This window comes from Oncorhynchus masou, chromosome 13, assembly GCF_036934945.1.
Source record: "Oncorhynchus masou masou isolate Uvic2021 chromosome 13, UVic_Omas_1.1, whole genome shotgun sequence".
Classification (NCBI taxonomy): Eukaryota; Metazoa; Chordata; class Actinopteri; order Salmoniformes; family Salmonidae; genus Oncorhynchus; species Oncorhynchus masou.
The window spans coordinates 27003812-27027140 of NC_088224.1; the positions used below are offsets into that span (position 1 = coordinate 27003812).

Genomic DNA, 23329 nt, shown 5'->3' on the forward strand with positions numbered 1-23329 from the left:
GCACAGAGGCCTCTCACACTATTGAGTTATATGACGCTATATGGCACAGAGGCCCCTGACACTATTGAGTTATTTGAGGATATACGGCACAGAGGCCCATGACACTATTGAGTTATTTGAGGCTATACGGCACAGAGGCCCATGACACTATTTAGTTATTTGAGGATATACGGCACAGAGGCCCGTGACACCATTGAGTTATATGAGGATATACGGCACAGAGGCCCGTGACACTATTGAGTTATTTGAGGCTATACGGCACAGAGGCCCATGACACTATTGAGTTATTTGAGGCTATACGGCACAGAGGCCCGTGACACTATTGAGTTATTTGAGGCTATACGGCACAGAGGCCCATGACAATATTGAGTTATTTGAGGCTATACGGCACAGAGGCCCGTGACACTATTGAGTTATTTGAGGCTACACTGCACAGAGGCCCCTGACACTATTGAGTTATATGAGGATATACGGCACAGAGACCCCTGAAACTATTGAGTTATTTGAGGATATACGGCACAGAGGCCCGTGACACTATTGAGTTATATGAGGATATACGGCACAGAGACCCCTGACACTATTGAGTTATATGAGGATATACGGCACAGAGGCCCGTGACTCTATTGAGTTATATGAGGATATACGGCACAGAGACCCGTGACACTATTGAGTTATATGAGGCTATACGGCACAGAGGCCCCTCACACTATTGAGTTATTTGAGTCTATACGGCACAGAGGCCCCTCACACTATTGAGTTATTTGAGTCTATACGGCACAGAGGCCCCTTATATGAGGATATACAGCACAGAGGCCCCTGACACTATTGAGTTATTTGAGGCTATACGGCACAGAGGCCCGTGACACTATTGAGTTATGTGAGGATATACAACATAGAGGCCCCTGACACTATTGAGATATTTGAGGCTATACGGCACAGAGGCCCGTGACACTATTGAGTTATATGAGGATATACGGCACAGAGGCCCCTCACACTATTGAGTTATTTGAGGCTATACGGCACAGAGGCCCGTGACACTATTGAGTTATATGAGGATATACGGCACAGAGGCCCCTGACACTATTGAGTTATTTGAGGCTATACGACACAGAGGCCCGTGACACTATTAAGTTATATGAGGATATACGGCAGAGAGGCCCCTCACACTATTGAGTTATTTGAGGCTATACGGCACAGAGGCCCCTGAAACTATTGAGTTATTTGAGACTATACGGCACAGAGGCCCCTCACACTATTGAGTTATTTGAGGCTATACGGCACAGAGGCCCGTGACACTTTTGAGTTATTTGAGGCTATACGGCACAGAGGCCCCTGACACTATTGAGTTATTTGAGGCTATACGGCACAGAGTCCCCTGACACTATTGAGTTATTTGAGGCTATACCGCACACAGACCCGTGACACTATTGAGTTATTTGAGGCTATACGGCACAGAGGCCCCTGACACTATTGAGTTATATGAGGCTATACGGCACAGAGGCCCATGACACTATTGAGTTATATGAGGATTTACGGCACAGAGGCCCCTGACACTATTTAGTTATTTGAGGCTATACCGCACAGAGACCCGTGACACTATTGAGTTAACTGAGTCAACACGGCACAGAGACCCGTGACACTATTGAGTTATATGAGGATATACGGCACAGAGGCCCCTGACACTATTGAGTTAACTGAGTCAATATGGCACAGAGTCCCCTGACACTATTGAGTTATTTGAGTCTATACGGCACAGAGGCCCCTGACACTATTGAGTTATTTGAGTCTATACGGCACAGAGGCCCCTGACACTATTGAGTTATATGAGGATATACGGCACAGAGGCCCCTGACACTATTGAGTTATTTGAGTCTATACGGCACAGAGGCCCCTCACACTATTGAGTTCTATGAGGATATACGGCACAGAGTCCCATGACACTATTGAGTTATTTGAGGATATACGGCACAGAGTCCCCTGACACTATTGAGTTATATGAGGCTATACGGCACAGAGGCCCGTGACACTATTGAGTTATTTGAGGCTATACGGCACAGAGACCCGTGACACTATTGAGTTATATGAGGCTATACGGCACAGAGGCCCGTGACACTATAGAGTTATTTGAGTCTATACGGCACAGAGGCCCCTCACGCTATTGAGTTATATGAGGCTATGAGGCACAGAGTCCCCTGACACTATTGAGTTATATGAGGATATACGGCACAGAGGCCCCTGACACTATTGAGTTATTTGAGTCTATACGGCACAGAGGCCCCTGACACTATTGAGTTATATGAGGATATAAGGCACAGAGGCCCCTGACACTATTGAGTTATTTGAGTCTATACAGCACAGAGGCCCCTGACACTATTGAGTTATATGAGGATATACGGCACAGAGGCCCGTGACACTATTGAGTTATTTGAGGATATACGGCACAGAGACCCGTGACACTATTGAGTTATATGAGGCTATACGGCACAGAGGCCACTCACACTATTGAGTTATATGAGGATATACGGCACAGAGGCCCCTGACACTACTGAGTTATTTGAGGCTATACGGCACAGAGGCCCCTCACACTATTGAGTTATTTGAGGCTATACGGCACAAAGGCCCCTCACACTCTTGAGTTATTTGAGTCTATACGGCACAGAGGCCCCTCACACTATTGAGTTATATGAGGCTATACGGCACAGAGGCCCCTCACACTATTGAGTTATTTGAGTCTATACGGCACAGAGGCCCCTCACACTATTGAGTTATTTGAGTCTATACGGCACAGAGGCCCCTCACACTATTGAGTTGTTTGAGTCTATACGGCACAGAGGTCCCTCACACTATTGAGTTATATGAGGCTATAAGGCACAGAGTCCCCTGACACTATTGAGTTATTTGAGGATATACGGCACAGAGGCCCCTGACACTATTGAGTTATATGAGGATATACGGCACAGAGTCCCGTGACACTATTGAGTTATTTGAGGATATACGGCACAGAGGCCCCTGACACTATTGAGTTATATGAGGATATAAGGCACAGAGGCCCGTGACACTATTGAGTTATTTGAGTCTATACGGCACAGAGTCCCATGACACTATTGAGTTATATGAGGATATACGGCACAGAGGCCCGTGACACTATTGAGTTATTTGAGGCTATACGGCACAGAGGCCCATGACACCATTGAGTTATTTGAGGCTATAAGGCACAGAGGCCCGTGACACTATTGAGTTATTTGAGGCTATACGGCACAGAGGCCCATGACAATATTGAGTTATTTGAGTCTATACGGCACAGAGGCCCCTCACACTATTGAGTTATTTGAGTCTATACGGCACAGAGGCCCCTCACACTATTGAGTTATATGAGGCTATACGGCACAGAGGCCCGTGACACTATTGAGTTATATGAGGATATACGGCACAGAGACCCGTGACACTATTGAGTTATATGAGGCTATACGGCACAGAGGCCCCTCACACTATTGAGTTATATGAGGCTATACGGCACAGAGGCCCCTCACACTATTGAGTTATTTGAGTCTATACGGCACAGAGGCCCCTCACACTATTGAGTTATTTGAGTCTATACAGCACAGAGGCCCCTCACACTATTGAGTTATTTGAGTCTATACGGCACAGAGGCCTCTCACACTATTGAGTTATATGAGGCTATATGGCACAGAGGCCCCTGACACTATTGAGTTATTTGAGGATATACGGCACAGAGGCCCATGACACTATTGAGTTATTTGAGGCTATACGGCACAGAGGCCCATGACACTATTTAGTTATTTGAGGATATACGGCACAGAGGCCCGTGACACCATTGAGTTATATGAGGATATACGGCACAGAGGCCCGTGACACTATTGAGTTATTTGAGGCTATACGGCACAGAGGCCCATGACACTATTGAGTTATTTGAGGCTATACGGCACAGAGGCCCGTGACACTATTGAGTTATTTGAGGCTATACGGCACAGAGGCCCATGACAATATTGAGTTATTTGAGGCTATACGGCACAGAGGCCCGTGACACTATTGAGTTATTTGAGGCTACACTGCACAGAGGCCCCTGACACTATTGAGTTATATGAGGATATACGGCACAGAGACCCCTGACACTATTGAGTTATTTGAGGATATACGGCACAGAGGCCCGTGACACTATTGAGTTATATGAGGATATACGGCACAGAGGCCCCTGACACTATTGAGTTATATGAGGATATACGGCACAGAGGCCCGTGACTCTATTGAGTTATATGAGGATATACGGCACAGAGACCCGTGACACTATTGAGTTATATGAGGCTATTCGGCACAGAGGCCCCTCACACTATTGAGTTATTTGAGTCTATACGGCACAGAGGCCCCTCACACTATTGAGTTATTTGAGTCTATACGGCACAGAGGCCCCTTATATGAGGATATACAGCACAGAGGCCCCTGACACTATTGAGTTATTTGAGGCTATACGGCACAGAGGCCCGTGACACTATTGAGTTATGTGAGGATATACGGCACAGAGGCCCGTGACACTATTGAGTTATGTGAGGATATACGGCACAGAGGCCCGTGACACTATTGAGTTATATGAGGATATACAACATAGAGGCCCGTGACACTATTGAGTTATTTGAGGCTATACGGCACAGAGGCCCGTGACACTATTGAGTTATGTGAGGATATACGGCACAGAGGCCCGTGACACTATTGAGTTATATGAGGATATACAACATAGAGGCCCCTGACACTATTGAGACATTTGAGGCTATACGGCACAGAGGCCCGTGACACTATTGAGTTATATGAGGATATACGGCACAGAGGCCCCTCACACTATTGAGTTATTTGAGGCTATACGGCACAGAGGCCCGTGACACTATTGAGTTATATGAGGATATACGGCACAGAGGCCCCTGACAATATTGAGTTATTTGAGGCTATACGACACAGAGGCCCCTCACACTATTGAGTTATATGAGGATATACGGCAGAGAGGCCCCTCACACTATTGAGTTATTTGAGGCTATACGGCACAGAGGCCCCTGAAACTATTGAGTTATTTGAGACTATACGGCACAGAGGCCCCTCACACTATTGAGTTATTTGAGGCTATACGGCACAGAGGCCCGTGACACTTTTGAGTTATTTGAGGCTATACGGCACAGAGGCCCCTGACACTATTGAGTTATTTGAGGCTATACGGCACAGAGTCCCCTGACACTATTGAGTTATTTGAGGCTATACCGCACAGAGACCCGTGACACTATTGAGTTATTTGAGGCTATACGGCACAGAGGCCCCTGACACTATTGAGTTATATGAGGCTATACGGCACAGAGGCCCATGACACTATTGAGTTATATGAGTCTATACGGCACAGAGGCCCCTGACACTATTTAGTTATTTGAGGCTATACCGCACAGAGACCCGTGACACTATTGAGTTAACTGAGTCAACACGGCACAGAGACCCGTGACACTATTGAGTTATATGAGGATATACGGCACAGAGGCCCCTGACACTATTGAGTTAACTGAGTCAATATGGCACAGAGTCCCCTGACACTATTGAGTTATTTGAGTCTATACGGCACAGAGGCCCCTGACACTATTGAGTTATTTGAGTCTATACGGCACAGAGGCCCCTGACACTATTGAGTTATATGAGGATATACGGCACAGAGGCCCCTGACACTATTGAGTTATTTGAGTCTATACGGCACAGAGGCCCCTCACACTATTGAGTTATATGAGGATATACGGCACAGAGTCCCATGACACTATTGAGTTATTTGAGGATATACGGCACAGAGTCCCCTGACACTATTGAGTTATATGAGGCTATACGGCACAGAGGCCCGTGACACTATTGAGTTATATGAGGCTATACGGCACAGAGGCCCGTGACACTATTGAGTTATTTGAGGCTATACGGCACAGAGGCCCCTCACACTATTGAGTTATTTGAGTCTATACGGCACAGAGGCCCCTCACACTATTGAGTTATTTGAGGCTATACGGCACAGAGGCCCCTCACACTATTGAGTTATTTGAGGCTATACGGCACAGAGGCCCGTGACACTATTGAGTTATTTGAGGCTATACGGCACAGAGGCCCGTGACACTATTGAGTTATTTGAGGCTATACGGCACAGAGGCCCCTCACACTATTGAGTTATATGAGGCTATACGGCACAGAGGCCCATGACACTATTGAGTTATATGAGGCTATACGGCACAGAGGCCCCTCACACTATTGAGTTGACTGAGGTTGTATAGGCTACCACTTAAGGTTTGAGACTGATAATGCATAGAGAGGTCACAGGAAGAGCATAGACAGGGACACGCACCGAACGACCACGGTCACCTACTGTACGCACGAATCTACACACACTATGGGGATGTTATGGGAACAACCAGTGATGAAAAAGGGCACCAAAAAGTCACATTCTGTCCAACGATCTGTCCTCTATCCTCTGATGGAATGATCTCTCCATTCCTTTGAAATCTTCAGGGGAAATCAGCCCAGCCTGGATCTGACGGTTCTCCCGGTCCAAAAGGATTTCATGTAAGTTCTTCGTTTTGTCCTGAGATAATCCCACCATGTTCATTTGTAGTGACAGAAAGAATGCAGTGTTTTTATATACGTTGATGTTTGTTGGAATGTTTTTATATACGTTGATGTTTGTTGGAATGTTTTTACATATGTTGATGTTTGTTGGAATGTTTTTACATATGTTGATGTGCGTTGGAATGTTTTTACATATGTTGATGTTTGTTGTAATGTTTTTACATATGTTGATGTTTGTTGGAATGTTTTTACATATGTTGATGTTTGTTGGAATGTTTTTACATATGTTGATGTGCGTTGGAATGTTTTTACATATGTTGATGTTTGTTGGAATGTTTTTACATATGTTGATGTGCGTTGGAATGTTTTTACATATGTTGATGTGCATTGGAATGTTTTTACATATGTTGATGTGCGTTGGAATGTTTTTATAGACGTTGACATTCGTTGGAATGTTTTTATAGACGTTGACATTCGTTGGAATGTTTTTACATATGTTGATGTGCGTTGGAATGTTTTTACATATGTTGATGTTTGTTGGAATGTTTTTACATATGTTGATGTGCGTTGGAATGTTTTTACATATGTTGATGTTTGTTGGAATGTTTTTACATATGTTGATGTGCGTTGGAATGTTTTTACATATGTTGATGTTTGTTGTAATGTTTTTACATATGTTGATGTTTGTTGGAATGTTTTTACATATGTTGATGTTTGTTGGAATGTTTTTACATATGTTGATGTGCGTTGGAATGTTTTTACATATGTTGATGTTTGTTGGAATGTTTTTACATATGTTGATGTGCGTTGGAATGTTTTTACATATGTTGATGTGCATTGGAATGTTTTTACATATGTTGATGTGCGTTGGAATGTTTTTATAGACGTTGACATTCGTTGGAATGTTTTTATAGACGTTGACATTCGTTGGAATGTTTTTACATATGTTGATGTGCGTTGGAATGTTTTTACATATGTTGATGTTTGTTGGAATGTTTTTACATATGTTGATGTGCGTTGGAATGTTTTTACATATGTTGATGTTTGTTGGAATGTTTTTACATATGTTGATGTGCGTTGGAATGTTTTTACATATGTTGATGTGCGTTGGAATGTTTTTACATATGTTGATGTGCGTTGGAATGTTTTTACATATGTTGATGTGCGTTGGAATGTTTTTATAGACGTTGACATTCGTTGGAATGTTTTTATAGACGTTGACGTTCGTTGGAATGTTTTTATAGACGTTGATGTTCGTTGGAATGTTTTTACATATGTTGATGTTTGTTGGAATGTTTTTACATATGTTGATGTGCGTTGGAATGTTTTTACATATGTTGATGTTTGTTGGAATGTTTTTACATATGTTGATGTGCGTTGGAATGTTTTTATAGACGTTGACATTCTTTGGAATGTTTTTATAGACGTTGATGTTCGTTGGAATGTTTTTACATATGTTGATGTTTGTTGGAATGTTTTTACATATGTTGATGTGCGTTGGAATGTTTTTACATATGTTGATGTGCGTTGGAATGTTTTTACATATGTTGATGTGCGTTGGAATGTTTTTACATATGTTGATGTGCGTTGGAATGTTTTTACATATGTTGATGTGCGTTGGAATGTTTTTATAGACATTGACATTTGTTGGGATGTTTTTATAGACGTTGACATTCGTTGGGATGTTTTTATAGACGTTGATGGATATACTGTATGGATGCATTCACGGTCTGGTCTCTGGTGTCACTGTAGGGGGAACCTGGTATCAACGGAAGGCCTGGGATGGAGGGTATCGAGGTACTGTAGCATAGATGACTAAAACAATCTATACAGGTAATATTGTTGAATTATAACTGATGTATAGATTTTAATTGAGATCTCTCCTGTTGTTTTAGGGTCGACCCGGCACTAGAGGGGAAAAGGTGAGATACCAGTACTACTCTGTGTCTGTATATTAATTGTGCAAAGATAATTGACCCATGATGGATTAGATACTGAATCATAGTGAAACAGCTGGTCAAGATCCCCATGCTACCCTGACAACAAACAGTAGACTATAGTTTTTGTTCTATACTACATGCTTGCTAGATAACATCAGTTTTAATCAGTACCCTGGTTTTCTGGCACGCCATGGGTTAAAACGCTCAGCGCAGTCAGAATTCAGTCTTCTCTGATTAAAATGTTTTCCAGGGGGAAAGAGGCGAGTGTGGCGTCCGCGGGATGAAGGGAGATCAAGTAGGTTTTTTATGAATGACTCTCCATGCCTCTGCTCAGTGCATTCAGATTAATTTCTGACTGAGGATTAACTGCATTGTGAAGAGATAGCTATACGCTAGACTCAACAGCTGGCAAGCTTGTAACTGGGAGTGAGAGTTGCACATGTCCTTTTAAAGTTCTTGTGACTTTTGACTGCAACCTCAATAGGCTGTTTTAAGTCCCTCTTCCCCGCCTGACTATGACCTGTTCCCACAGGGGCCAGACGGACCTCCAGGCCCTCGGGGACCCAGAGGAGAGCAGGTGACTCAATATAATATAATACAACTTTATTGTCCATATGTTACAGCAAACAAAATGGTCAATATGGTGGTGGCTTGGTCATTTTGGAGACATGCAGATCAATGTTTTTTCCCAGAGGCCTCAGGCAATGTTTGTTTGGTTGTCGATACAGACTTGGGGCCCTACAAAATAGATAACCAAGTCCCAGGGATAAGTCAAAGTCATTATGTCTGTACTGCTTGTGAAATAAAAAGAAAACTCAACTTCATATCGATTCATTCTAACACACTTTAGCACTGTACCAGGAAAATATTATATTTGACTTACCCTGGAAACTAGAGGAGGCTGGTGGGATGAGCTCCAGGAAGACGGCTAATTGTAATGCATGGAATGGAATCAATGGAACGGAGTCAAACGTGTTTTCCATATGTGTGATGTGTTTGACTCCGTTGCAATATTCCATTGCAGCCATTACCATGATCCCGTCCTCCTATAGCACTCCCCACCAGCCTCCTCTGCTGGAAACAGTAAAACAACTAGGTTTAATTGAATAAGGCCCTGAGTATCTTTAGAATCCAGTATATGTACTTGCATGTGTTCTAAATGAATGTCTTCGATTTACATACTGAGGAGAAATCCCCATGGCTTTATACATTTGGAAGAATCCCACTCCTCACACAACGCTCTGCCCATTCATACCTGTGTGTGAATGAGTGTGTGGTCAAATTGAACGAATCCTGTGTCTACACCCCCACATCTGACCCTCCACTGGAACCATCAGTATCTCATGGAGATGCACACTGAGTATGAAGCTCTTCTCCCAGTCTGCACTTATGGAATGTGAGTCCTGGCTTAGTCCTTATCCCGCCATAATGGAGCCTATCTAAAGCAGTCAATCCAAGCCTGCAGTTTATTATCTCCCACCAGACTATTGTCCTGCAGGATTAGTGTTTCGGCACGTTATCTACCCCCTTTAACTCCTCCTTAAATGCTTTTTCACACCCCTCCAGCATTAGCATGACAACAGCAGGCCATCACCTGAATATGGTGGTGGTTTTTAGATAAAATGTTTAGCCCTGGTCCTAGATCATGTTCCCATGGGGACTAGGGAGTACCTATGCAAATAATTGTAGAACTAAGGAGGATGAGGCTAGTGGAAACATCATTTGATTGACCACACCCTGACCCTCCAAACTATACATGATCTGTTTGTCATACGATAACATTGACCAGAGAATGTGAAACTAAAGCTTAGGTTTAACTCACACATCACTGCTCACACGCATTTCCAATTACAAAAGAAGTTAGGGGGGTGGGGGTGGGGGGGGTTCTATCCAGGAAAAACTCAAAGCCCTGTGAATTTAGTCTACTGTAGATTATTTCAATTCAGGCATTGACCGAGGTGTTTTCTTGTCTCTGTGGCAGGGTCTTAGTGGAGGTCCCGGGGACCAGGGCCCTGAAGGACTTGTAGGACCCAAAGTAAGGATGACTTTAAACTTCCAATACCTCCAGAAATGTTCTAGATAAAAATACAGCTAAAATGTATTGGGGAAGTTGGGGTAAGGTGAATGATGCCCCTCTCTTTCCCAGGGTGACCGTGGACCTGGTGGAGTGGAAGGACCTCCAGGGGATACTGGCATCGGCTTTCCTGGACCTAAAGTTAGTTTAGATATTCTTTATTTTTGGAGGCGTTACTTCTCTAATGATCTTTCAGACTCTAATCCTAATTTCTCCTGTATCCCAGGGCAATAAAGGAAACCAGGGAAGGCCTGGAACCACCGGTCCCATGGGTATGGGTGAACCAGGACTGCCGGTAAATTCACAATATTCGTTAGGTGTTATGGCTAGATACAGTTGAAGTCGGAAGTTTGCATACACCTTAGCCAAATACATTTAAACTCAGTTTTTCACAATTCCTAACATCTAATCCAAGTAAAAACTCCCTGTCTTAGGTCAGTTAGGATCACCACTTTATATTAAGAATGTGTAATATCAGAATAATTGCAGAGAAAATTATGTATTTTAGTTTTTATATCTTTCATCACATTTCCATTGGGTCAGAAGTTTATATACACTCAATTAGTATTTGGTAGCATTGATGTCAGGACCCGGTTACAAACCTGGGTCTCCGGAGTGAGAAACAGTCACTTAACCAACTGAGCCACGAATAGTCAGCAGAACCCAGAAGATGAGGCAGACACAGCAGTACTTAAGACGGTGTATTTAATAAAGTAAAAAGGAGAAGTCCTTCAATACAAAAATGGTAAATCCAAAAGGTGGTAGGAATAGCACAAAAAAGCCTCAAGAGATACTCAAAAACAAAAACAGAATTCCACAAGAGCATCCACCGGAATCGACAAGAATGCACAGAACACTAGGGCTGGGTGCTAACATACAAACACAGAGCACAGAACTGAGGGAAACTAAGGGTTTAAATACAATCAGGGGAAACGAGGCACAGGTGCAAATAATAATGGGGAACAAGGGAAAAAACATAAGGTCAAAAAGCACAATGGGGGCATCTAGTGACCAAAACCCGGAACAACCCTGGCCAAATCCTGACAGAATCCCCCCTAGGAACGGCTCCTGACGTTCCTACCAGCTCTCTCAGGGTGGAGGGCCCTGAACTGACGAATGAGGTCAGGGTCCAGTATGTCTTTGGCAGGAACCCAGGAGCGCTCCTCGGGACCGTAGCCTTCCCAGTCCACCAGATACTGCCAGGACCACTGCACCCGGCGGGAATCCAGTATCCGATGGACGGTATAAGCCGGCTGGCCTCCAATGACACGAGGCGGAGGGGAGGTCTGTCTGCCGGGACAAGGGGAGAAAAAACAACAGGTTTTAACAATGAAATGTGAAATGTGGGATTAATCTTAAGGGATCTGGGTAAGTGTAGGCGATAAGAAACTGGGTTAACTCTCCTGGCAACCTTGAAGGGACCGATGTATTTTTGGGACAGCTTGCGAGACTCCACCCGTAGAGGTAAGTCTCTTGTGGAGAGCCAGACTCTCTGGCCGGGGCGCAGGGTAGGCCCGGGACGGCGACGTCTGTTGGCTTGTTGTTGGTACCTCTGTGAGGAACGCATAAGATTAAGACGGGTCTTCCTCCACATAAGCCGACAGCGTCTGACGAACTTCAAGGCTGAAGGCACTCTGACTTCTGCCTCCTGGTCCGGGAACAATGGAGGAGCATAGCCAAACTGACACTCGTGCGGGGACATACCAGTGGAGGAGGAGCGCAAGGTGTTGTGCGCGTATTCGGCCCAAACAATAAAGGATGACCATGTGGACGGGTTGTCACGAGTCATACATCGGAGGGCCAGCTCTTGATTCATCCTCTCTGTTTGGCCGTTGGACTCCGGATGGTACCCTGAAGATAGACTGGCAGAAGCCCCCATGAGTTGGCAGAAGGCCTTCCAAAACCTTGAGGCGAACTGGGGACCTCTGTCAGAAACCATATCTTGAGGAATGCCGAAGACTCGGAACACATGATTAATTACCAACTCAGCCGTTTCCTTGGCAGAAGGTAACTTAGTCAGAGGGACGAACCTGGCCGCCTTTGAAAACCTGTCGATTATGACTAGGATAGTAGTATTGCCATGGGATGGAGGAAGTCCAGTAATAAAGTCCAATGAGATATGGGACCAGGGTCTGTGGGGAACAGGTAAAGGGTGAAGGAGTCCTTGAGGGCGGAGGTGAGAAGATTTGCCCTGGCAGCACACGGGACAGGCATTGACGAAAGTGGCAACGTCTTCTCTTATGGTAGGCCACCAGAACTTACGCTGGATGAACTCCAAGGTGCGACCTACGCCCGGATGACAGGTGAGGTGAGAGGAGTGCCCCCACAGAAGGACCTGAGTCCTCACTGCCTTGGGGACAAACAACCGATTGGCAGGACCTCCTTTCGGGTCCGGTTCGCTAGCTTGAGCACGTCTCACTGTATCCTCAACTTGCCACGAGATCGGAGCCACAATCTTAGCAGCAGGAAGGACAGGCATGTCCGTGTCATCTCGAATGGCAGGAGCGTAGACTCGGGACAGGGCATCCGGTTTGAGATTCTTCGACCCGGGCCGATAGGTGAGGATAAACTGGAATCGATTGAAGAAAAGAGACCATCTAGCTTGTCTAGAGTTCAACCGCTTCGCCTGCTGGATATACTCCAGATTTTTGTGGTCCGTAAGCACTTGAAACGGGTGAGAAGCCCCCTCGAGCCAGTGTCTCCATTCCTTCAATGCCATCTTAACCGCTAGGAGTTCACGATCCCCCACATCGTAGTTCCTCTCAGTCGGGGTAAGCCGGTGTGAGAAGAAAGCGCACGGATGAAGCTTCTTGTCTTCACCCCTCTGAGACAGGACAGCTCCAACACCAACCTCTGATGCGTCTACCTCCACCACAAATGGTTCATCCGTAGTCGGTAGTATCAGGATGGGAGCAGAGAGAACGCGCTGCTTGAGTCCTTGGAAGGCCGTCTCAGCTTCTCTTCCCCACAAAAACCTTGCATTGCCACCCTTGGTTAAAGCTGAGAGAGGGGCTGCCACCAAGCTGAAGTTCTTGATGAACTTGCGGTAAAAGTTTGTGAAGCCCAGGAAACGCTGAACTTCCTTAACGGATTTGGGGGTGGGCCAATCCGCTACCGCCCCTACCTTCCTGGGGTCCATTTGGACTCGACCGGGTTCCACTACAAATCCCAGGAATTGTACTCGGGATGAATGGAATTCACATTTTTCCGGCTTAACGTACAGATGGCTGTCCAGGAGGCGTTTGAGTACTTGTCTGACATGCTTAGTGTGTTCTTGAAGGGAGCTCGAAAAGATGAGGATGTCATCCAAGTAAACGAACACAAATATGTTAAGCATATCCCTAAGCACATCGTTTATGAGTGCTTGGAACACCGCTGGGGCGTTGGTCAGGCCGAAGGGCATCACCAAGTATTCATAGTGACCAGTAGGCGTGTTGAAAGCGGTCTTCCACTCGTCACCAGGTCTGATCCGCACAAGATGGTATGCGTTCCGCAGGTCAAGCTTAGTGAAAACAACTGCTTCCTGGAGCAGCTCGAAGGCTGTGGCCATAAGGGGTAGCGGGTAACGGTTACGGACAGTTATGGCATTGAGTCCCCGGTAGTCGATGCAAGGACATAATCCACCGTCTTTCTTGGCCACAAAGAAAAACCCTGCTCCCGCCGGGAGGTGGATGGACGCATGAGGCCTGCTTCCAGAGCGTCCTTGATGTAGGTATCCATAGCAGCTCGTTCGGGTGGAGATAGGGAAAAGATCCGACCCCTGGGGGGCAAGTGCCCGGAAACAGGTCGATGGGGCAATCGTAAGGTCTATGGGGTGGTAGCATGGTGGCCCTCTGTTTGCTAAACACCAGTTTGAGGTCATGGTAACACTCGGGAACTCGGGTCAGGTCGATGGATTCTAAAGACTCGGGAGTAGAACTCGGGGAATTCTGGAAAATACAAGTAGCTTGGCACGTAGGACCCCACTGCTTGATAGTGCCCACAGACCAGTCGATGTGAGGGTTATGGCTGTGAAGCCAGGGGTATCCAAGGACGAGAGGGAACTCGGAACAGGAGATCAAATGAAAGTTCATCAATTCCTGGTGTTGTGAAACTGAAAGTCGCAAGGAGGTAGTGACATGAGTGACAAGTCCAGATCCCAAAGGGCTTCCATCCAATGTAGTGACCCTCATGGGTTCACTTAGAGGTTCAGAGGGAACGCCATTCTCCTTCGCCCAGACACCATCCATGAAGTTACCTGCGGCTCCAGAGTCTACCAAGGCTTGAAGGTGAAGCTTGTGGTTGTCCCAGGAGAGGGTGACTGGAATGAGCAGACGGGAGTTGGACGGATGGGAGGAGGTTGTGTTTCCCATTACAGTTCCCCCCGGTCTGTACGGGACAGAGCGTTTCCCTGGAGCCCGGGACACGTGGAACGGAAATGGCCCGGTTTGCCGCAATATAGACAGCGTCGCTCCCTCATCCGGCGGTCTCTCTCAGCCTGGGAGATGCGTCCAATCTGCATGGGTTCCGATGGAGCCAGCGAGGATAAAGGTGGGGACTCGGAGCTGGGACTGATAGGGGCTAGAGGTCTACGGTTGAGTTCTCTCTCTCTCAGACGCTGGTCAATGCGTGAGGCCAATTTGATCAGGGACTCGAGATTGTCCGGTGGTTCCCGAGTGGCCAGTTCATCTTGGATAGTGTCGGAAAGGCCTTTCAGAAAGCACACCGTGAGCGCCTCGTTGTTCCAGCCACTTGCTGCTGCCACCGTGCGGAACTGGATGGCATAGTCCGTCACGCTGCGCCAACCTTGGTGGAGAGTCAGGAGCTGTTTGGCTGAGTCAGAACCACTGCTTGGGCCTTGAAACACTCGTTTGAATTCCTCAGCAAAGGCAGAGTAGCTGGCACAGCAGGAACTATGGGCATCCCACACAGCAGTAGCCCAGGCCAGGGCTTTTTCCGACAGCAGGGTGATGATATAAGCGATCTTAGACCGGTCGGTGGGAAACGACGAGGGTTGTAGCTCAAAGGAGAGAGAACATTGGGTGAGAAACCCTTTACAAGCACTTGGATCACCTGAGAACCGTTGGGGAGGTGGAAGACGAGGTTCAGCCAGGGGGTTAACTGCCATGGGTACGTGAATCTGAGGTACTGGGACGGGAACTGTTGCCGGGGTAAGACGATCAGATATTTGCTTAATGGAAGTCAGCATCTCCGGCAGAAGATGAGAATGTCTAGCCATTAAGGCCTCTTGCTGAACCAGGGCGGCTTCGTGGCGTTGGACAGTCTCCTGGTGGTGGGACAGCATGGCAAAAAGGTCCTGGGAACTGGCTGCCTCTGGGTTCAGTTATGGCTCTGTGTTTCTGTCAGGACCCGGTTACGAACCTGGGTCTCCGGAGTGAGAAACAGTCACTTAACCAACTGAGCCACGAATAGTCAGCAGAACCCAGAAGATGAGGCAGACACAGCAGTACTTAAGACGGTGTATTTAATAAAGTAAAAAGGAGAAGTCCTTCAATACAAAAATGGTAAATCCAAAAGGTGGTAGGAATAGCACAAAAAAGCCTTAAGAGATACTCAAAAACAAAAACAGAATTCCACAAGAGCATCCACCGGAATCGACAAGAATACACAGAACACTAGGGCTGGGTGCTAACATACAAACACAGAGCACAGAACTGAGGGAAACTAAGGGTTTAAATACAATCAGGGGAAACGAGGCACAGGTGCAAATAATAATGGGGAACAAGGGAAAAAACATAAGGTCAAAAAGCACAATGGGGGCATCTAGTGACCAAAACCCGGAACAACCCTGGCCAAATCCTGACAATTGACTTTAAATTGTTTAATTTGGGTAGCCTTCCACAAGCTTCCCACAATAAGTTGGGTGAATTTTGGCCCATTCCTCCTGACTGAGCTGGTGTAACTGAGTCAGGTTTGTAGGCCTCCTTTCTAGCACAAACTTTTTCAGTTCGGCACACAATTTTCTATGGGATTGAGGTCAGGGCTTTGTGATGGCCACACCTTGACTTTGTTGTCCTTAAGCCATTTTGCCGCAACTTTGGAAGTATGCTTGGGGTCATTGTTCATTTGGAAGACCCTTTTGCGACCAAGCTTTAAACTTCCTGACTGATGTCTTGATATGTTGATTCAATATATCATCATAATTTTCCTTGAAATTATGCCATCTATTTTGTGAAGTGCACCAGTCCCTCCTGCAGCAAAGAACCCCCACAACATGATGCTACCACCCCCATGCTTCACGATTGGAATGGTGGTCTTCGGCTTGCAAGCACCCCCCTTTTTCCTCCAAACATAATGATGGTCATTATGGCCAAACAGTTCAATTTTTGTTTCATCAGACCAGAGGACATTTCTCCAAAAAGTACGATCTGTTGTCCCAATGTGCAGTTGCAAACCTTAGTCTGGCTTTTTTACGGTGGTTTTGGAGCAGTGGCTTCTTCCTTGCTGAGCGGCCTTTCAGGTTATGTCGATATAGAACTTATTTTACTGTGGATATAGATACTTTTGTCCCTGTTTCCTCCAGCATCTTCACAAGGTCCTTTGTTGTTTTTCTGGTATTGATTTGCATTTTTCACACCAAAGTACGTTCATCTCTAGGAGACAGAACACATCTCCTTCCTGAGCGGTATGACGGCTGCGTGGTCCCTTGGTGTTTATACTTGCATACTATTGTTTGTACAGATGAACGTGGTACCTTCAGGCATTTGGAAATTGCACCCAAGGATGAACCAGACTTGTGGAGGTCTACAATTTTTTATCTGAGGTCTTGGCGGATTTCTTTTGATTTTCCCATGATGTCAAGCAAAGAGGCACTGAGTTTGAAGGTAGGCCTTGAAATACATCCACAGGTGCACCTCCAATTGACTCAAATGATGTCAATTAGCCTATCAGAAGTTTCTAAAGCCATAACATTATTTTCTGGAATTTTCCAAGCTGTTTAAATGGACAGTCAACTTAGTGTATGTAAACTTCTGGCCCACTGGAATTGTGATACAGTGATATATAAGTGAAATAATCTGTCTGTAAACAATTGTTGGAAAGATTACTAGTGTTATGCACAAAGTAGATGTCCTAACTCAACTTGCCAAAACTATAGTTTGTTTAACAAGACGTTTGTGGAGTGGTTGAAAAACAAGTTTTAATGACTCCAAACTAAGTGTATGTAAACTTCATACTTCAACTGTATGTTAAGGCCGACACCAGACAGGAGAAGCAGGTACGGGGAGTCAGACATTTATTCGGGAACAGACATAGAACAAGACAGGAACAGCGTCAGCACACAGGAAACACGGACATATGACAAACAATGCAGCAGCGGGAACAGAGCGGGGAACTGACAAATATAGGAGAGGTAATAAACAGGTGATTTAGTGTGTCCAATATCGCTGAAGTGCGTGACGAGGGAAGGCAGGTGTGCGTAAATGATGGTGGCAGGAATGCGTAATGCAGGGCAGCCTGGCGCCCATGAGCGCCAGGGGGGGAAGAGCGGGAGCAGGCATGACAGAACCTCCCCTTTAGGGGCGCCAACTGGCGTCCCACCTGGGCGAGCCGGCCGAGACATGGGTGCTGGGCAAACCGGCTGGGGGTAAACTCCCTGCGAACCGGCATGGGTGTGGGAGCCTGGCGAACCGGTATAGAACACGATAGGAACAGCATCAGAACACGGACATATAACAATCAATCCCGAAGCAGGGAACAGAGCTTGGGAACAGACAGATATATGGGGAAGGTAATGACACAAGTAATTGAGTCCACGTGAGTCCAATGATCGCTGATGTGTGCGACGGGTGGAAGGCAGGTGTGCGTACTGATGGTGGCTTGAGTGCATAATGCTGGGGATCCTGGTGCCCTCGAGCGCCAGGGGGAGGAAAGAGCGGAAGCAGGCGTGACACGATAACTTTCTTACGTCAACGCTTGCTTGACATAGCCCTCTACAACTAAGCTTTCTTAGGGTCCAACAAGCTCTCTCTATCCTTAACCTTGTTCTGAACACCTCCAAAACAAAGGTCATGTGATTTGGTAAGAAGAATGCATCTCCTCCCATAGGTGTTAATACAACCTCTGAGGGTTTAGAGCTTGAGATAGTCACCTCATAAAATTATTTGGGAGTATGGCTAGATGGTGCACTGTCCTTCTCTCAGCACATATCAAAGCTGCAGGCTAAAGTTATATCTAGACTTGGTTTCCTCTATCGTAATGGCTCCTCTTTCACCCCAGCTGCCAAACTAACCCTGATTCAGATGACCATCCTACCCATGCTAGATCACGGAGACATAATTTAAATATCGGCAGGTAAGGTTGCTCTCAAGCGGCTAAATGTTCTTTACCATTCGGCCATCAGATTTGCCACCAATGCTCCTTATTGGACACATCACTGTATTCTATACTCCTCTGTAAACTGGTCATCTCTGTGTACCCGTCACAAGACCCACTTTTTGATGCTTAATTATAAAACCCTCTTAGGCCTCACTCCCCCCTATCTGAGATATCTACTGCAGCCCTCATCCTCCACATACAACACCCGTTCTGCTATTCACATTCTGTTAAAGGTCCCCAAAGCACACACAGCCCTAGGTCACTCCTCTTTTCAGTTCACTGCAGCTAGCGACTGGAACGAGCTGCAACAAACACTCAAACTGGACAGTTTTATATCAATCTCTTCATTCAAAGACCCAATCATGGACACTCTAACTGACAGTTATGGCTGCTTTGTGTGATGTATTGTTGTCTCTACCTTCTTGCCCTTATACTGTTGTCTGTGCCCAATAATGTTTGTACCATGTTTTGTGCTGCTACCATGTTGTGTTGCTACCATGTTGTTGTTATGTTGTGTTGCTACCATGCTGTGATGTCATGTGTTGCTGCCTTGCTATGTTGTTGTCTTAGGTCTCTCTTTATGTAGTGTTGTGTTGTCTCTTGTCGTGATGTGTGTTTTGTCCTTTTGGAGGCCTTTTGCCTTTTGGTAGGCTGTCATTGTAAATAAGAATTTGTTCTTAATCTTAACTGACTTGCCTAGTTAAATAAAGGTGAAATAAAATTGTAGAATTACCCTGCAGTGTGTCAGGATATCCACTAGGTTGAGACATATTGTTAATAATTGAGCTTTGCTCTTTGCTGACGGTCATTTTTATCCTCTTTATTATGTCTACTAGGGTCCATTTGGTCCTCCAGGGGTCCAGGGAACACAAGGATTCCCAGGAGAGGGTCTACCAGGGCCTAAGGTGAGACACCGTCACTAGCTGTTCATACCACTGAATAGTCTAGCTTGGATATGTTCTGTATGTGTAGGCTAAAGTGAGCTGTGCGTGAGATATGACATGTAGGAATCACATATCTTTCTTATTTATACAGTAAAGTGTGTACCTAGCTAATGGCTCAGGGTGTATTTTGTGTTTCAGGGTGACAGGGGTTACGAGGGTCCTAAGGGCACCCGCGGCACCCCGGGTTCAGGGTTGAAAGGTGACAAGGTATGTTGGCCCTAACCCTGACCCTAAACCATCAAAATTGTCTCTTTGATGCCAAGAGGGGGGCCTTTTAAATGTTAATTCCCAGGGGCCGAAACTTGGTAAGTCCGGCCATGCACTGCAGAAGCACTGTGTTCTGATATTATGACAGTGTCCCTGATGAAGTTGCTATCATAAAAGGGGCTCAGAAGCAAAAAAAACAACGTTTTTGAACCCCTGCACTAAGGGACTACTGCTTATCCCTTGATCCCTTTAAACTCTGACCTCCAGGGAAACACAGGAGCTCCAGGTTTGCCAGGATTGGTGGGTTTTCCAGGTGCAGGGATCCAAGGAGAAAAGGCAGGCCTATTAAATTATTCCATTGTTTACATTGTGTTCCACTATTTCAATTTGTATCCAACCGACTTTCTGGTTTGTTTTATCACTTAATTATAACTAAACTGACTAATCTCTGTCCCTCTCTCTCCTTGCAGGGAGACAGTGGTCCATCTGGATCTTCCGGCCCTCGGGGGCCACCAGGGCTGGGAATAGTCGGCCCAAAGGTGGGTGGAACTAAATATGGTGGTGGGTGACCCTTACTCAAATCCAGACCATGAGGTCCGTACTACTGCTTGTTTTCATTCTTCACCTCTAATCAGGGACTGATCCAGTTGTCTTCTCCACAGGGTGACCAGGGTTTCCCAGGAGAGCATGGACCACAGGGAGAGAGAGGAGTCGGGGAGCCAGGGTCAAAGGTGAGTTGATGGCAAATGTCCCCAATGAAACATACAACACCGGATATTATGTACATTCACTGTATGTACAGCTGAGATGAGCAGGTGTTGAATGTGAGTGTCTGGTCTTTGGTCTTCTCCAGGGTGAACCAGGACCTGACGGATCTTCTGGGATACCTGGTATACCCGGGGAAGATGGAGCGGTCGGACCTAAGGTAAGCAAGGGGTCAAAGGAGGTCAAAGTTCATTGGGCCCCATTGTATATTTACTAGAGTTTAAAGTAAGGAATGATTTGCTCTAAAGTTTAAGTAATCTTTATTCGTCCAACTGCTTTAAAATGCACACGCAAACGCACAGAGCACAGACATTTGAAATAGCTAATTTGCTAACTTGTTCATTGTCTGCATTTTTATATTCTCCTTGGTGTCTTGAAACAGGGTGAGATTGGTTTACCAGGACTGCGAGGGACAGAGGGTGAGCCTGGGAAAGGAATTCCTGGAGAAAAGGTAGAGTTCTTTTTTTGAAGGTTTTGGATATAAAATGTTTACCCAGACAACCACACACAGTCCTATAGAAATCTTTGGCACTGTAGTGCTGGCATACCTACTACATACACCTACATTAAACACAGGATTACCTGCATCCGGTATAGGAGTCCGACCGATTATTAAACTCCACCTTAAGCAATACAGGAGAGGACTTCCTGAATGGTCAACCTTCAAAGTACAGGATAGACAGATCTTGCTCTGCGCCTTACACAATTGAGTTGAGTAAGTTTACCGGTCAAAGGGTGTGACAACAGAGAAATCTTCATCATTAACGCCATATTAAACATGTCGTATAGATCAGGCTGGATGAATAAACATTTACTGAAAAATTTCACAAAGTCTTTATCCAATACAACTAGTCTCCCTGACCGGTGCTTCACCTTTGAAAAGCAATTCCAAGCAAGACTATACATCAAAATATAATAAGATATGAATGGCACCTGCATTGGAAACGGAAGTGCAAACACAGTATTGTTGCATTCCAGCGAATCCTGACAGTGTCAGCATCCCAAATAGCACCCTATTCCCTATATAGTGCACTACTTTAGACCATAGCTCTATGGTATGCACATCTTAGGTTGGTACATACTTTCTCTGTCTTTGTATCTACATATCATTTTTTGAATGATTTCACTTGTGTGTTTATCTACAGGGTGATCGAGGTGACCGGGGGGTGAGGGGACTACCAGGAACGCCAGGGCCCGTGGGACCTGCAGGAGCCAAGGTATGTTAAAGCCACACTTCTTAGTTTGTGCATAGCCTTAAAAAGTTGTCCCCTGCACTCTCATCGAACAAGGTGTAATTTCGAAATTTGGTTGCCCATCAGCAATCAGTCAATTAGCCCATGTCAGCTAACATGTTTTAGATTGGTAAGTTAGTCTAGTGGCCAGATATCTAAACTTGTAGTATACATGGTCAAATTACACCCATTGATCATCAGTTATCATATTAAAAAATGCAAACATTTGTCTCCACTCTATGACAAAAATGTGTAGAATTACAGGACATAAGCTGTAAAACTGCACATTTTCTTTCCTCCCCATGGCAAAATGTGTCGAATTGACGCAAACTTGCTTTAAAATGGCAACATTGTCTCTACATCCCATGGCAAAATGTGTCGAATTGACGCAAACTTGCTTTAAAATGGCAACATTGTCTCTAAATCCCATGGCAAAATGTGTTTTTTTTGTGGACACCACCCCCTTCATCCCTGCTGTAGTTGGTTAGATGTTAGGGAAGGTCAGGGTTCAAGTTACATGAATGGAATGCTGCTTGGAATTCTTCAACTTCATGTTCAGTCTGGGTGGTATTCTGACTTGAGATCTTCACGCATTTTTAAGTAAGTCTCCCATTGACATCAAGGATGTCTGAGTTGTACCTATCTCAACACTCAATCAGGCCCTCTATGTAAACGCTTGCCCAAATTCCAAATATGTGCTCTGTTTCCTCAATGGTTCCCATAAGCATTGACAAGAAGTCAGCAACCATTGTGTTCCATCACTACATTTTACAGCCTGGTCTCATAGACTAGACGGAACATAGTAAAGTAAATCTGGGGACACTCAAATTAGTATGTTATGTTTGGTATGGTTACAGAAGACAGAAGGTTACTTAAAGCAAAAACTAAAGGAGGATGGTTGGTCGTAGTGGATTGGTCAGTGCATAACGAGAACATCTAGCAACCCAAAGGTTGCGTGTTCGAATCTCATTTAGCATTTTAGCTAATTAGCAACTTTTCAACTACTTAGTACTTTTTAGCTACTTTGCAGCTACTTACGTAACCCTTCCCCTAACCCTAGCCTTAACCCTTTGGCCTAACTCCTAACCTTAACCCTAACTCCTCGCCTAGCTAATGTTAGCCAGCTAGCTAATGTTATTGTTAGCCACCTAGCCACCCAGCTAAAGTTAACCACAACAAATTGGAATTTGTAACATATCATAGGAATTGTAAGTCGGAACATATTATACTAAATGGGTGGTGGACATCCCAAAATTAATACAT

General features: G+C 45.4%; 1 protein-coding gene across 1 annotated transcript in view; it reads left to right on the top strand.

The window, feature by feature from the left end:
- col28a1a (collagen, type XXVIII, alpha 1a) overlaps nucleotides 1–23329 on the top strand; it is a 46614-nt gene that overhangs the window by 6602 nt on the left and 16683 nt on the right. The window contains exons 7-22 of the mRNA XM_064985459.1: nucleotides 6532–6585; nucleotides 8341–8385; nucleotides 8484–8510; nucleotides 8779–8823; nucleotides 9061–9105; nucleotides 10510–10563; nucleotides 10675–10743; nucleotides 10829–10897; nucleotides 19755–19823; nucleotides 20001–20069; nucleotides 20337–20405; nucleotides 20540–20608; nucleotides 20732–20800; nucleotides 20923–20994; nucleotides 21217–21285; nucleotides 21980–22051. Coding sequence (XP_064841531.1) covers nucleotides 6532–6585; nucleotides 8341–8385; nucleotides 8484–8510; nucleotides 8779–8823; nucleotides 9061–9105; nucleotides 10510–10563; nucleotides 10675–10743; nucleotides 10829–10897; nucleotides 19755–19823; nucleotides 20001–20069; nucleotides 20337–20405; nucleotides 20540–20608; nucleotides 20732–20800; nucleotides 20923–20994; nucleotides 21217–21285; nucleotides 21980–22051 — 966 coding nt within the window. The remainder of the gene's footprint in view (nucleotides 1–6531; nucleotides 6586–8340; nucleotides 8386–8483; nucleotides 8511–8778; nucleotides 8824–9060; nucleotides 9106–10509; nucleotides 10564–10674; nucleotides 10744–10828; nucleotides 10898–19754; nucleotides 19824–20000; nucleotides 20070–20336; nucleotides 20406–20539; nucleotides 20609–20731; nucleotides 20801–20922; nucleotides 20995–21216; nucleotides 21286–21979; nucleotides 22052–23329) is intronic.